A 15,848-nucleotide genomic window follows, 5' to 3' on the forward strand; every position below is an offset into this window, starting at 1 on the left:
CTCCACCAATGGCTGCCACACCTCCACCAATGGCTGCCACACCTCCACCAATGGCTGCCACACCTCCACCAATGGCTGCCACACCAATTTTGGGATTTGCCATCTGATGCTTGTAGATGGATACAGTGAGGGTATGATCTTTCTTGCATTAAGACAAAAATATGAAATTAGAAAGCATCTTAAAATGCAAAGCTGGTCCCCTTTGTACTCAAAGTAAACGTGACAAAAACAATAGCTAACAAGTGAATCCTCTTGGATTGCGCTGAGGTTCGGGCTTGGAATTTCTAGGAGGAAGTATAATTTGTATGCAATGAAAGTACATGTAATATGGGATCGAGTAAGATCGAGTAAGCTTCACCAGTGCGCGTGCGCGAATTTACGTCACGTCGGCAGCGAGAAGGCGTTCCCCAACACGAACCAATCAGGAACTGCCACGCCCACTTATATGATCTCCGAATTCCTGTGACAGGAATTAGCGTTACACTGGCTGGAAGTCAATCGCTAAAGGCGCTTCCTCAGCGCCAATCACCAGTGCGCGTGCGCGAATTTACGTCACGTCGGCAGCGAGAAGGCGTTCCCCAACACGAACCAATCAGGAACTGCCACGCCCACTTATATGATCTCCGAATTCCTGTGACAGGAATTAGCGTTACACTGGCTGGAAGTCAATCGCTAAAGGCGCTTCCTCAGCGCCAATAAAAAGGAAACGTGTAGAATGTATTAATTAATGCTCTGCATATTCTCATAATCAAGGTTTGTTGAAAATTTGATGACAAAAGCTTAAATGTTTAGATGACAAAAGCAAAAGCAAAGCACCGTCTCCACTGAGCGGCAGACGGGCTAATAAAGAGACTGTTACATGCTACAGATGGACATTATTGAAGACTGTGTGGATGAACACACATTTAATAATGCAGCAATCTTAGAGATAATTACAATCAAGGATTGAGGAATATCCATAAGAAGAACAGAAAAAAATCGAAATAACTGCAAGGTATGCCAATTCGTGCCTTCTCTTCCTCCTCCCTCATGCACAAGGCACTAATTGTCTTTGTATCAAACCGAAAAGGGGTTTGGGTAATATAAAGACGATGGAGATGAGATCTGTGCCACCAAATGCCAACAATTGTGCCCGGATTCTAATCCTGTACGTACCTGCCCTCGTCTTCTCTCTTTTGGACTCATCATAAACCTTGGACATCAACACCATTGGGAAGGTGTGTGCGCGTTGAAACAAATACTAAAAACAACTTACTTTGTTATTTTTTTTAAAAATCTCATAGCCCTGATACAAACAAATAGAGAAAACAATATTTTTCCCTGAGTAATTTCAGCATTATTCAAGACTAGCAGAAGTACCCGGCATTGCCGGGTGGGGGAGGGGAGGGAAGGGGGAAGGGGAGGGGAGGGGAACAGGGGGGAGGGGAGGGGAACAGGGGGGAGGGGAGGAGAGGGGGGGAGGGGAGAGGGAGGGGGGAGGGGGAGGGGAGGGCAGAAAGGAAGGGGTAGGGGGGAAAGGGAGGAGCATGGGGGAAAGGGAGGGGGAGGGGAGGGTGGAGGGGGATGGGGAAGGGGTAGGGCAGAAAGGAAGGGGTAGGGGGGAAAGGGAGGGGCATGGGGGAAAGGGAGGGGGAGGGGAGGGGGAGAGGAGGGGAAAGGGGAGTGGGGAAGGGAGAGGGTAGGGTGGAGGGAGAAGGGAGTGGGAAGGGTGAGGGGAAAGGGGAGTGGGGAAGGGGAGAGGGTAGGGTGGAGGGAGAAGGGAGTGGGAAGGGTAGGGGGAGGGGGAGGGAGGGGGAGGAGGGAAGGGGAGGGGGAGGGTGTGGGGAGGGGGAGGGGAGAGGGGAGGGGAGGGGAACGGGGGGGAGGGGGAGGGTAGGGGAGGAGGGGGAGGGGGAGGGGGAGGGTGGAGGGAGAAGGGAGGGGGAAGGGTAGGGCAGAAAGGAAGGGGTAGGGGGGAAAGGGAGGGGCATGGGGGAAAGGGAGGGGGAGGGGAGGGGGAGAGGAGGGGAAAGGGGAGGGGGAAGGGGAGAGGGTAGGGTGGAGGGAGAAGGGAGGGGGAGGGGGGAAAGGGAGGGGGAGCAATATTTTTCCTTGAGTAATTTCAGCATTATTCAAGATGGCAGCTACAGTCTTTACCACGAGTAAACTTTTCAAAATCTGTGATGTAAAAGTAAAAGTTTCAAAGTAAAAGAAGAGCATCCTCTTGCTATCCAAGTTTTCATTGGGCCTCAATTTTTGGCCATGTTCCAAGTGATCCCATTCAGACAGACAGCTATTCTCCCTTTGTTGCTGCTTTCCCATGTTGATGAGAACTCTCTGATACAGATGGCCAGAATGTCTGAAGAAACTGTCAAATAAGGATTCCCATCCAAAATCAGACCATTTCCTTTATCGACTGGAATGCTATTCGTTCTTTGTACAAAGCCATCATCATCTGTTTTTACTCACTGTCGCTTACCCTTCATCTATATTGTATATTACTGCCATGCTCGCACATCTTTCCATGTCTTTTCAAATCTTTTCAATTTACCTTTGCTCTTCGTTTTTGCTCGTTTCCCAACAGTCCCCTGCCAAATCGGGCTCCTATTTCTGGCATCTTTCAAATGGCTGTCATATGTCTGAGAGAAATTTACGAAAGTTTCTCATCCCAAGTCTGATGTCACAAATAACTTCTATCTATATTTATAAAACGATTGCATCAATTCCAGCTTAGACTGCATCTCATTGTCAGGAAGCACTCGGGGGGCAATCGCAGTCTCACCACCATCATAACTGGAGCCAACTTGAGCATGCAATAACATTCTCTTATGTTCATTATTGCAAAAAGAAATCCCTCAAAATAGATGTGCTTGGGATTCCTCTGAGTTATCTAGTTTGCATTCAAGTTTTGTGGAACATATTTCATTAACAAAGCTGTTCTGGGGTAGCGTCCGGTTGGGGTGCGGCATCTCATAAAAACCCTTTCATAGAGGCGGTAAGTCCTGTCCAATATAGTTCGTGTATGATAACTAACATGAGGTATCTTTTAATAAAGGTAGGCTATGGTATGTACATTTTCTGACTTAGTCATGATGATAAATAAGAAAGGCCTAGCTTTTTGTGTATTATTTACCTCCGCGTTTGAGGCGAAAAGCGGGGTTAAGCAATTGGTTTACTCTGTCTGTCCACACACATCAGCTTATTATCAAGGAACAACTTAATTTCAATTGAATATTATATTTTGACCACGAATTGGAATTTGAATCGGAAAACGAATCTGTAGTTTAGCAGCACTTTGGCTCTGAATTGATTCCGATGGTGCACGTGCAGAGAGGAGTGAGATCGGTTTTTTTGACTCTGTCTGTCTGTCAGTCAAAGAATATTGAAAAACATAATGCCTCCGGCGACTTAGTCGGCGGAGGCAAAAAGCATTCCAAATAGGAAAGTTGCTGTTTTTAAGGATGTCAAAAAAGACCCAAACACCAGACACAAATAATTAATATAATATGTTAAATAAGGTGGTGTATAAATAAAAAGCTGCAGCAAATAGTGATAAACTTCCAATTTTGTTTCTACAACCTTTAAAATCTTTATTTTATTTCAGTTGAATTATATACCGTACTTGAACACTAGAACACAAATCCTTTTTTAGCACTTTCAAAAACCTGTTGTTTAGCAGTATTTGGACAAAATATTTCGTCATTTTACATCATTTCGACCAATCAAATTTGATGCTCGCAAACCCCATCTTTATTCTCAAGACTGCGTGGGGTAACATATTCTATGAACTTTTGAGGTAGTCTCACCCCAAAGGGGGTGTGAGACTTGTAGTGTGTGTGTGTGTGTGCATGTGTGTGTGTGCGTGTGTGTGTGTGCGCGTGTCCACGACCATATTTTTTCACTTTAAAAATGTTTTCTCTGCAACCGCTCATCCGATCTATGCGGAACTTTAAACATAGGAGGGAGTCTTGGATAATATTTTATTAATAACTCTGATGTCATAGGTCACAGAGTATGGCAGCCATATTTGATTAAAGAAAAAACATTTGGACATATTTTCTGAAACCGCTTAACGAAAAAAGATGAAACCTAGCATATGTCATCAACTCGCTCATGAGGTATATAGGGTGAAGTCTCTTTTTCCCCTAGCCAAATTTACAGCCATAATTGGTCGAATCAAAATCATTATCTGAAAAATCTGGAACTTCATATATCTGATCTATGACCCCATGTAAGTAAATAATTAAATTTATGACGTTTTTGGTTATGTGGTCTGGCAGCCATATTGGATTGAAAATAAAAATGTCAAAAAAAACCTTCTTCTCCAGAACTGCTTATCAGATCGATGCAAAACTTCATACATATGATTGACTCGCCATGGGGAATATAGTTTGAATTTATTTTCATATTCAACTTGAATAATGCAATTTAGCCTTAATGTGAAAAAAATGGTCATTAATTGTCCTAATAACCCATCAATAATTATAATCAATAAAGCAATGGATAATGGCAATGTATGTAACACAATGTATATGGATGATACGGGTATATGGGCCATAATAGTAGCGTGTTCAGTTGACGATGGTATTTTTGTTCAGAATGAGCTCACGAGGTGAGACTAGGCACTCCACAAGTACCGTTCTAGATTAATTTGTGATATCCTTTGTGATGACAAAACGACCAAGGGGATGAATTAACAAAGAAAAAAGGACCGTCAACCAAGGATGTTGTGATTGTTATTCAGAACTTGAATGTTGAACACTTTCATATTTTGCAATTCTTATATTGCAGTTTCTTTTTAGAATTTTTTAAAAGATAAGATATGCCCTCCATCGTTAGCCACTAGATGTTGCAGGCCACACACAAAAACCCATGCTTCCTCCAAAGACAAAGCTGTTATGACTTGAACCCCATCCTTATAGGTCTTTTAACCCATAAAAGCTCTTGTATTGGTTGCCCTTTCTATCTGAAGAAGGCCTTTCACATGAAACATATCAACCACTCGGTCAAGTTGTTTATTGTGCAGAATCTGCTGCCTAGACAGCAACCACACTCGAAGATAGCAAGCGGTGCAACCACCTGGTGTCAAGGAACCTCCAATAAGACAAAATCATTCGCCACCCACAGTCCAGGCAGGGTGCCAGCGATAGCTTGCCTACTCATTGTGAAGGATGCCATGGGGTCTCAGTTTTAACGTCCACTTGAGGGACAATATTGATGCCTCACCCTGCATGCCAAACACCAGGACGACAGCATATTTCTGGACCGGGATTCAAACCCATGCTAGACAGCTCAGAAGTGAGTGCACATGACCGATGGAATGTCCGCCAAAAGCCTTCACAAATTGTCCAATAATTAAAACTCTTTACTTCATGGGGAATGACAAAACATGATATTTCAGTTGCAAAATTTGGGATGAATCAATGCAGTTGTAACTTGCGCACTACACATAGCGCAATGTGGGGGGCAAGCGATCCATGGGGTCTCAGTCTGTCTGTGTTGCCTGTCGGTCTAGGATCGAGGAACTTCAATTGAATTTCATATTTTGAAGACTGGAGAACAAGAATGACAAACGAAAAAAAACAATCTCCAGAAAATCGGTTCACGTTTGTTGCCGCGTTGAACGTCAGCTGACTATTAAGCGCCCGTTCCTCAAGGGTTGATGCAATGTTTCTTCAGAGACATCGACAAACTGACACAAGACATCACAACAGTATTACTGGAGATATTGTTGCATTAGATGAGTTGGTGACGAAAGTGATGAACTCGTCTACAAATTTTGTGGTCTTGAAAGCCGTTTCAAGTAGCCTGGGCCTGATGTGTGAGAGGCATTAAATAAGTTACATGGACAATGTATACACCAGATAGATACTCAAAATAGTCCAAGATACTCCCATTATATGTAGTCGAGCGACTGGGGTCTAATAAAGGACCCCCAAGCTCCGCCGGAGGTTTTACCTCTGAAGACGTTAATTTGGAAATGACTGCATTGGTATAATTACTTTAACACCAGATTTCATTTTAAACTCACACATGCGTCAATGGTGGCAGATGTTCTGTGGCGAATTAGGTGTCAGGTGTTCTGCAGTGAATCGGGTTTCAGGAATTCACCGTTTTACTCAATTTTGGTGTTCTGTCATGAGCAGCACGATTTATTACCAGATGACAGTTTCATTAACAAAGAAAGGTTATTTAAACAACAGGGGGAAATAAAAAGATGCTTCATCTGGACAATTGTGGACCGACGCCGAACTCGACAATGATGCACACAGAGGAAGAAAGACAGACAGAAGGAAAATAAGATAAGAATGAGAGTAGCCTGGTGGACATTTCTTTCACAAGGCAGCCATTATGGATGAATAATCATGTCACACCAGCTTTAATTGTCTCTTGCCCATTCACAGATAAACAGCAAGGGTCTCCTTATGTCTCCAAGATGGCGACACATTCCAACAGCCTCCATCTCGTTCACAGCGCTGTCTCAAATGACCTACTTGTGTTCCTTCAGATGGCTCACTCCATACTCTCCCTGCCTCCATGAAGGCGGAACATCAACTGTCCGTGTCCAGGACAAACGACTCGGGGCAAAACCATTTCGGCCCTGATTAGATGAGGGAGCATCAGTCTAGGGAGTTAGAAGCCATTGGCTATGTTCAAATGCGGCTTTAAATTTGCGATCTCTGATTGGCTCAACACCTGCAGACCACACCTCACCCTTGATCGGCCATAACTTAGCGTTCAAAATGTCCAATTAGAATGCGGCCTGAAGCCCAGTGATATCAAAGTTCTATCGCATGTTACACACTCGTGAATGACTTCAAGGAAGAAGAAGAAGAATAAAAAAAAGAAATAAATGATCAGAACATAACAGGGAATGAGAGGAATTACAATGAGCTAACGAGACACCTGGTGTGTGTCACTCTCCTGGGAATTGACACGACAGCTATTCTGAACATGTAAACATATAATGACTACAATATATATATATATATATATATATATATGTACATTTGTATAGATGTCTAAGCTCACGCAGATTTAGGTTATCTTGATCATCATGTGATCTGCAGTATGATTTTCAGCTCAAATTCTACCTTTTTAATTTCAATACAAATTCAAGGTTTATGGAATAGTGAAGACTTCTCAAAATATTATATGTTGTGAAATTTGAAAACAGGACAACAAAATCTATTTTGTCTGCAGCGTAAGCAGTTGTCAGAGAGCGCCGAGCGGATCCGTGACGTCCATGCCAACAACCTGTTCCACATGGCGGCTCAAAGGGGTCAGCTGGAGTGCCTTCAATATCTCACATCAGCACTGCCCGAGGATGGCCTGTTGGAAAGCAATGCTGAAGGACTGACTCCCACAGCTCTTGCCATCAAGGTACTGAGTTTTCATGCATCAGTAACCCTACCACACTCATTGCCCTTGCTGACCCTATTCCTCCCTCCAAATTCCCATTCCTTAAGGGGTTTGATGTTTCTTCTTATTTGAAGCTGTTAATCTCTTCCCCCTTTCAGGCACCTCCACCTCTTGCTCCATAATCCACATCCTTGCTGTCAAAGATTGCAAAGTTATCATCAAGACATGCTCTTGGGAATTCCATGATCTGTGTGTTAAAATGCATAGCTGAGTTCTGTCACTCAATACCTCCGGGCACTCCCAGTTGGTGTTGTTTTTCACAGCCCTGCCAGCAAGGCTTTTCAAAATCAGTGTTTTGCCAATTTTGCTATGTTGACGTGTTATGTGAAGCTTCAACAGAAATGCATTTTTGGTAAGACTGAAATGACAGCTACCAAGGATGGATTTTTGGCTGCAACATTCATTACACTACTCCCATGTGGCTTCCATGCCCTTGACACGTACTGTGGCAATGCACCCCTCTTTGTAAGACGTATGCGACCCAGCACTCTTGTGAGCACAACAGTCTCATGTGAGCTCTTTTCCCGACTTGGTGTGTTTATAAGAGCCTTCTTAGGCCATGAGAAGGCTGTTTTGAGTGAGCTAGACTGCTTGGCGCTCAGTTCCTGATTTTCAATTTGGTCAGCGCAGCTGAGCTGCCAAACTAGCAAATGATATCTGGTCTTTAGAGACATCTCACACTTGGACATGATCAGCATTCAACTTTAATTGCACTCTGTACCAACGGCACTCATTTTTCCTGAAATCTTTGCTCAGATTAAACACATTCCAATAATCCCTTCAAGTAGCATAATTAGGTTTTCACAGGTTTTAAAAACATCAACCCATGGGAGAGCAATGTACCACTTTAGATTGATTTTTAATTACATAATTACATTTACCTTTTCAATACCATTTTTAATTTTGATCTAAGGATCATCGTGGTGCATGCACATTGTCACATGCAGGACAAAGACTTTAGTAGATATCCACTTTATCTAGTAGATATCTTTATCTTTAAGTAACTTTATTTAAGACTTTATTAGATAGATATTAAGTAGACTTTAGGAGATAAGTAGACTTTAGTTTTAGAGATATTTAAGTAGACTTTAGTAGATAAGTAGACTTTAGTTTTAGAGATATTTAAGTAGACTTTAGTAGAGTTTAGTAGATAGTTAGTTTAATTACATAATTACATTTACCTTTTCAATACCATTTTTAACTTTGATCTAAAGATCATAGTGGTGCATGCACATTGTCACATGCAGGACAATGACTTTAGTAGATATCCACTTTATCTAGTAGATATCTTTATCTTTAAGTAACTTTATTTAAGACTTTATTCGATAGATATTAAGTAGACTTTAGTAGATAAGTAGACTTTAGTTTTAGAGATATTTAAGTAGACTTTAGTAGAGTTTAGTAGATATTTAGTTTAATTACATAAGGTTTAGGAGATATTGTAGTAGATATCCAAATACTTTAGTTTTGTATATATCTTTAGTAGATATCTTTATTAGATATTTAGTTTAATTACATAAGGTTTAGTAGATATTGTAGTAGATATCCAACGGCTTTAGTTTTGCAGATATCTTTAGTAGATATCTTCAGTAGATATTTAGTTTAATTGCATAAGGTTTAGTAGATATTGTAGTAGATATCCAAAGACTTTAGTTTTGTAGATATCTTTAGTAGATATTTAGTTTAATTACATATGGTTTAGTAGATATTGTAGTAGATATCCAAATACTTTAGTTTTGTAGATATCTTTAGTAGATATCTTTCGTAGATATTTAGTTTAATTGCATAAGGTTTAGTAGATATTGTAGTAGATATCCAAAGACTTTAGTTTTGTAGATATCTTCAGTAGATATCTTTAGTAGATATGTAGTTTAATTGCATAAGGTTTAGTAGATATTGTAGTCGATATCCAAAGACTTTAGTTCTGTAGATATCTTTAGTAGATATTGTTATGTCGGTAGGGTAGTGATATGTAGAGCCAGATAGATCTGTGTAGGTAACGTGCTTCGTCTGTCGCGGTAAGGAATCTACCTTGTAATATGTTTCATGTGTAGGTGTTTTGTCGGTTAAGAGTATACCTGTGAGCATACCAGGATGTTCGAGTGATAAGTAGCGTAGGGATTAAAGAATAGCGCCCCTGTGTGTCACACCTGGTAGCTAAACCTTTGTCCCTTATGGCAATGCACACCAACATGGACATGCAGTTAGGTCCCTAATGCAACACTCAATAATTCCCTTCCCTGACATGACTTTGAAAGACGAACAGGCAAGGAAACCAGGCCGGGGCACCGCCTATGATGGCCGCCGCCAATTACACCACCGACAGGCCTAGCCACATCGAGTGCCATGCGCTATGACCACGGAACAGGGAACGAGTGTTGGGGTAGCGCGGTAGGCACGGACCTCCAGCCGGCGAGTCGGTGGAGGGCACTGATTGGGTGGCGTGCCGGGGCTGACGTCACCACCGTGGGAAGGTTATTTAAGGGAGCGCCGAACGCCATTTTTCTCTCTTGCTCTTGCGTCTCTGCCCTTCTTGCAGCTCTTGCGTCTCTTGCAGTTCGTGCTCTTGTTTGCGCAGCTAGCCCTTTTTGGACATCCGGCGCTTCATCTTGCGCAGCCCGAGTTGAGTTGAGTCATAGCCCAAGTGGAGTTCGCTTGCTTCTTGCACGTTTGCTTCGTGAGAGCTGACTGGGACGTGGCAGGCCGATCGTGTGTGAAGATCGACCTCGCTTGGAGCCGCTAGCTTGCGTTGGACACGCGGTGCTATTCCTGCTGTGGGACCTCGTGGTGCTTGGAGCGGTGCTTGTGCCTGGAGCGGTGCTCGGTGCTGTGGTGCTGGAGCATGTGGGTGCATGCTGTGGTGCTGTGGTGCTCGGTGCATGCACCCTTGTGGGTGCATCGGGGCTTAACGGAGCCGTTTTGGATGGCGGACAAGATAAGACGAGGGACAGATAAGGCCGCACGCACCATTTTACACACCAGGACGAGACAATTCTTTTCGTAATTCATCCTCCTTTTTTTTTCTTCTTTTTTTGTATACTGAATCAAGGCTCGTGAAAGAGCTAACATTTATTTCAAAAACAAATCAACCAGACAAACAAAATATATAAAAAGAGGGAGCGGAAGACAAGATGGGGAGAGAAGGGGAAGCGCACAAACATAACATTTGAGAGCTGGGAGATGTGTGGGAGGGAGAGGGCTTGGGGGGAGGAGGCATGGGAAGGGGGGTGGGTCGGAGAAGTATAAAACACAAGGACACCAAGGACTTCCAGGACAGAAGTTGGTATTTCAAAAAAGTGGATTTGGGGTGAAATTAGCAGGGGTAGAAAAGATCAAGGTTTTGGATGGGGGAAGATAAGAGATGGTGGTGAACAGCTGTTTTAAAGACCTGGAGGGTGGAGTGGGATTAAAGAGAGTGAGGGAGTTTGTTCCAGAGGCGGGAGAAAAGAGGATTGAAGGAGTGATGGTGAGCAGAGAGTCTTGATTTTGGCAGTTTAACCATAAGAGGGTTGCAGGCAGATCTTGCGTGACCTGTAGGAATATTTGGGGGACAGAGCCCAGAGAGAGCTGGGGGGGCAAGGCCAGCGAGGAGTCGGTAGAAGACGGAAAGACCACCCACCTGCCTGTGGTGAGTGAGTGAAAGGACCTTGGAATTAGCTTCATCGTGGGAGATTCCAATGATTCTGAACGCTTTGGTTTCAACAGCGTGAAGACGAGCTAGGTGTGAGGCAGGAGCACCAGCCCAGAGGGGAGAGCAGTATTCCATTGAGCTGTGGATGAAAGCCTTGTATGTGGTGAGGAGCTCAGGTGTGCCAAGGAAGGACTTCGCACGACGGAGGATGCCCAGTCGGCGACTGGCTTTGAAGGCCAGATTTGAAATGTGGTTTCCCAGGAAAGATCATGGCAGATAGTGAGACCCAAAATATTGAGTGACAGAACTTCTTGGAGAGGATTATTCAGAAAGTGGATGGGAGGGTTGTCCAGTCGGTCTTTTTGGAGAGACATCGTAAGAGTGTGAGATTTGTCAGGATTGAAAGACATGTTCCACTTGTTTGCCCAGTCTGTGATTTTGTCCAGGTCTGCAGAGAGTGAGGAGGCTGCAGACTGCCGATCTGGGGGATGAGGAATGGAGCGACAGACAGTAGAGTCATCAGCAAAGAGAGACAGAGGATTTTCCAGAGAGTCGGAGAGATCATTGATGAAGACCAGAGAAAGCATAGGGCCCAGAACACTGCCTTGAGGAGCTCCAGCCTGAACAGGAAGAGGAGATGAGAGAAAGCCATTCAGGGCCACACGTTGACTGTGACCGGTGAGGAGGTCCGGAAGCCATGCATGGAAGTTTCCATGGATACCATACGAGGAGAGTTTGGTGAGTATGGTGGGGTGCCAGACCGTATCGAAGGCACGTGATATGTCAAGGGAGACAGCTCTGATTTCTTGTTTGGCATTGAGGTCCTCCATCCATTGTTGAGACAGCAGAAGCAGCATGTCCAGAGTAGAGTGAACAGGTCTGAAACCAAATTGATGGTCAGAGATCAAGCCATTGGAGAAGAGGAAAGATTTCATATCTGAAGCAATGATGGAATCCATTACTTTGCTGATAATTGGGAGAAGGCTGATTGGTCTGTAGTTGCTGGGATCTGTTTTTGCACCTTTTTTGTGCAAAGGGGTTGGCTGATTTCCAAGCAGATGGCAGATGACCTTGAGCAAAAGAGAGGGTGAAGAGAACAGAGAGAGGGAGTGAAAGAGCGGAAGAACAGGCTTTTAGGACCCGTGGGCTGATGCCGTCAGGTCCAGTTGCAGAATCAGAGTCGAGGGTTGACACAAACTTTTCCACCTTGTCTGGAGGAAAGGACACGGAGTCCAGGAGTAGCTGGGTACGACTGGGTACGGTGGGTACAGAGAGGGATGGGTTTGGGACACAAGATTTAGAGGCAAACACAGAGTTGAGGCATTTAGCTTTTTCACGTGCGGAGTCAGCCGTGTAGCCGTTTGACGTGAGGGAGGGGACGGAGGGGGAACAAACACCAGAAACAGATTTGACCAGACAACACCAGGATTTGGAAGATGGAGACAGATAAGAGAGTTTGGTCTTGAGAATGGAGAGATATTGTTTCCTGGCTCTCCTGAGGGTGGACACACACTTGTTTCGGGCTTTGTGAAAGGAAATGAGATTTCCTTCCGTTGGATTTGCTTTCCAGGAGACTAAAGCGAGTTGTTTCTGGGCAACAGCCTCACCACAAGATTCCGTGTACCATGGACGGGAGAAAGGGTATGACAACTGAAGACGAGATGGGATAAATCTGTGCATGAGAGAGAGCAATTTACTTTGGAAGAATTCCCAGGATGAGTTGATGTCAGAGGCGGTCGAGATGGGATACCAGTCCAGATGATTGATGGCTGCTTGAAGACCGTGCCAGTTGGCCTGAGTGAAATGCCAGACTCGTCGACGCTGAGGAGGCTCTCTGAGAATGGTCAGAGAGATGTCCACTTCAATAAGCACATGATCAGATGAGCCGATTGGAGCAGACGAAGAGCAGCAGACATTTTCAGGGAAGTTAGTCATAACCAAGTCCAGAAGAGAAGATGCTCCATTGACTGAGATCCGGGTCGGGAAATTGACAGATTGTCAGTCCCAGTGAGTCGCAGAAGTCCTTTGCTGAAGAGCCATGGCTGGTGAGAGAGGTACCCACACCCAGCCAACTGGCATGGTGACAATTGAAATCACCACATATGAGGAAGAGAGAGTTGGGATGGGTAGATAGAAGTTGGTCCATATTATCAGACAGCGAGATGTAGATGGAGTCATCACTGTTTGGTGGACGCTACAACACACATATGAACAAAAGGTGGGAGCGAAGGGGAAGCCGTAGCCAAAGGTATTCCTGGGGGTGAGGTGGAGAGAGGGCAGTGCAGGGCGAGTGAGGAAGAGAGTTTTTTAAATAAAGATAGCAACCCCACCTCCAGGACGAGGCTCAGGTCTATCATACCGGAGGAGGGAGTAACCTGGGAGAGATACCAAGGAATCAGAGACATCATCAAGGAGGAAAGTTTCTGTGAAGCAGATCACGTCTGGTTTGTCAGAAGCAACCTGTATGGAGAGATCAGTCAAGTTTGAGCGAAGGCCCTGGATGTTTGAGGTCCATACCGTTAATGAAGAGGAAGGGGGACCATCGGATACAGAACAGGGGGGGGGGGGGAGGGGTAGGGTAAGATGTGGAAGAGGAGGAAGAGGTAGGGAGAGCTGTTAAAGGTGTGTCAGAGATTTCAGAATAGCTTGGAGAAAGGGAAGAATGGGGCGGACAATAGGTTTGATGGTGATTGGGTGAGGCACAGTGAGGTGTTATTTGAGGAGGGGAAGAGCGAGGCAGAAGGTTGGGGGAGATGAAGGTGAAAGTTGGAAGGGGGAAGAAGCGGGGAGGCCGCTTTGAGGAGGAGGGGTGAGAGGGGAGTCTAGGAGGGGAGGCGCGAGGGAGAGTCTCGGAGGGGAGGGGTGTAGGGGGAGTTTAGGAGGAAAGGGGCAAGGGGGGAGATTTGAAAGGGATGGGTGATGGGGAAGATTTGGAGGGGAGGGGCAAGGGGGAATATTTGAAAGAGATGGGTGATAGGGAAGATTTGGAGGGGAGAGGCAAGGGGGTAGATTTGGAGGGGAGGGGTGATGGGGAAGTTTTGGAGGGGAGGGGTGATGGGGAAGTTTTGGAGGGAAGGGGTGATGGGGAAGATTTGGAGGGGAGGGGCAAGGGGGAAGATTTGAAAGGGATGGGTGATGGGGAAGATTTGGAGGGGAGGGGCAAGGGGGAATATTTGAAAGAGATGGGTGATGGGGAAGATTTGGAGGGGAGGGGCAAGGGGGTAGATTTGGAGGGGAGGGGAGATGGGGAAGTTTTGGAGGGGAGGGGTGATGGGGAAGTTTTGGAGGGAAGGGGTGATGGGGAAGATTTGGAGGGGAGGGGTGAGATTGGATTTTGAAAAGTGTACGATTAATGGGAAATGAACATTTATTGCAAAATGAGTTTCTTGAGACCTTCGAGTCCAAAATACGTTTGAGGACGCTGAAGGAGGGGTGGAGTGCAGGAGAGTTTCGGGAATGTCGAAAAAAGGAACTGTAAGAGATGGGAATTTTTTTTGGAATGAATAGATTTGGTGAGCAAGTCGAAAGCATCCTTTTATAGAAGAAGAAGAAAAAGGTGTTATAATATACGACAGAATAGTTCTTCAGGGGAAAGTTTAAACATTTTTAACAACGTGATCACGTGATCACGAACAACGTGGTCGAAGAACGAACAAACAAATAAGAACAACGAATAAACGAATAAGAGCAGAGAAGGAAATATATATATATTTTTTTGAGTTGATATTTTAAACAAGGAAGTATGGGGTGAAAGACTGGGACAAAAAACAGTGAATGAAAGTAATTCCAGCACAATCGACGAACCGCTTAGAGAAAAACAAAGCCTCAAGGTCGGACACGGAAGCCTACTAGGCCTCAGAATACACGACACGAATTATCCGACGATTTTGCATACAGGTATGAAAAATTAACACCGAGTATCTTACTAAAGCCACACAAAAGTACACACACCGAAAGATAGATACAGTTTCGACAAAAAACACAATTGTGAAAAAATTACTTAACTTCGAAAGCGTGAGCGCATGGACAGCTTCGGAAGAACGTGACCTCCAATCTTGCGCATGCGCAAAACCTTTGTTCGTTTCTGAGTCCGGTGTGTGGGATCCCAATTTAGTTACATTATTTGATTATATCGTCGCGTTTCTCTGTCCCGATTCTTATTTCAAAAAACCCTTGAATTATTTTCCCTTCCCATTCAAATCTTGGTTGTTCGCTTGAATTAATTTCCCTGCAGGACCGAAGCTGCCGTGGGTTCGTTGAAGGTAAGCTTTTGCCGCAGCCTTCCATTTTCCTTCTTCCTCACGCGTTTGGTAGTAAAATCCGTGTTTGGTCGTCGCCTCAATTAAAACCGTTTAGGCCTATCCGCGGTGTCTGGTGTTAACCGGAGTCGCACGACAATATCTTTAGTAGATATTTCGTATAATTGCTTGCACAAGGGTTTAGGAGATATTGTAGCAGATATCCAAAGACTTTAGTTTTGTAGATATCTTTTGTAGATATTGTTACAGACGCGGTGGTGGATGTTAGTTTACCGAGCGGTTGTGGTATGACCACGTCTGCACAAGTTACCCGATTATACCCGAACGTTGACTAATCGCGCTACGCTAGATCAATGAAGGAAAAGACACACGGCTGGGATTAAAATGACGCGACACCAGGGATACGGTTCTCAAGACCTCCGGAGGAGGTTATATTGTTACGGAAGGTTAGATTACAACTACAAGAGGGACAGCATAGTAAGATAAGCACTTAGACACACTCTTATATTATTCCCAACAGACGACAGATAAACGGGACAAAAGGCTGACTCACACGG

The 15,848-nt window shown here is 44.5% G+C and overlaps 1 protein-coding gene across 14 annotated transcripts in view; it reads left to right on the forward strand.

Moving 5' to 3' along the window:
* LOC137420807 (synphilin-1) overlaps positions 1-15,848 on the forward strand; it is a 406,546-nt gene that overhangs the window by 326,212 nt on the left and 64,486 nt on the right. For all 14 annotated transcript variants that reach the window (XM_068106201.2, XM_078772278.1, XM_068106197.2 and 11 more), the window contains one exon: positions 7,183-7,362. In XM_068106201.2, coding sequence (XP_067962302.2) covers positions 7,183-7,362 — 180 coding nt within the window. The remainder of the gene's footprint in view (positions 1-7,182; positions 7,363-15,848) is intronic.

The sequence above is a fragment of the Myxine glutinosa genome, chromosome 2 (assembly GCF_964187855.1).
Source record: "Myxine glutinosa chromosome 2, kmMyxGlut1.1, whole genome shotgun sequence".
In the NCBI taxonomy this organism is placed as follows: Eukaryota; Metazoa; Chordata; class Myxini; order Myxiniformes; family Myxinidae; genus Myxine; species Myxine glutinosa.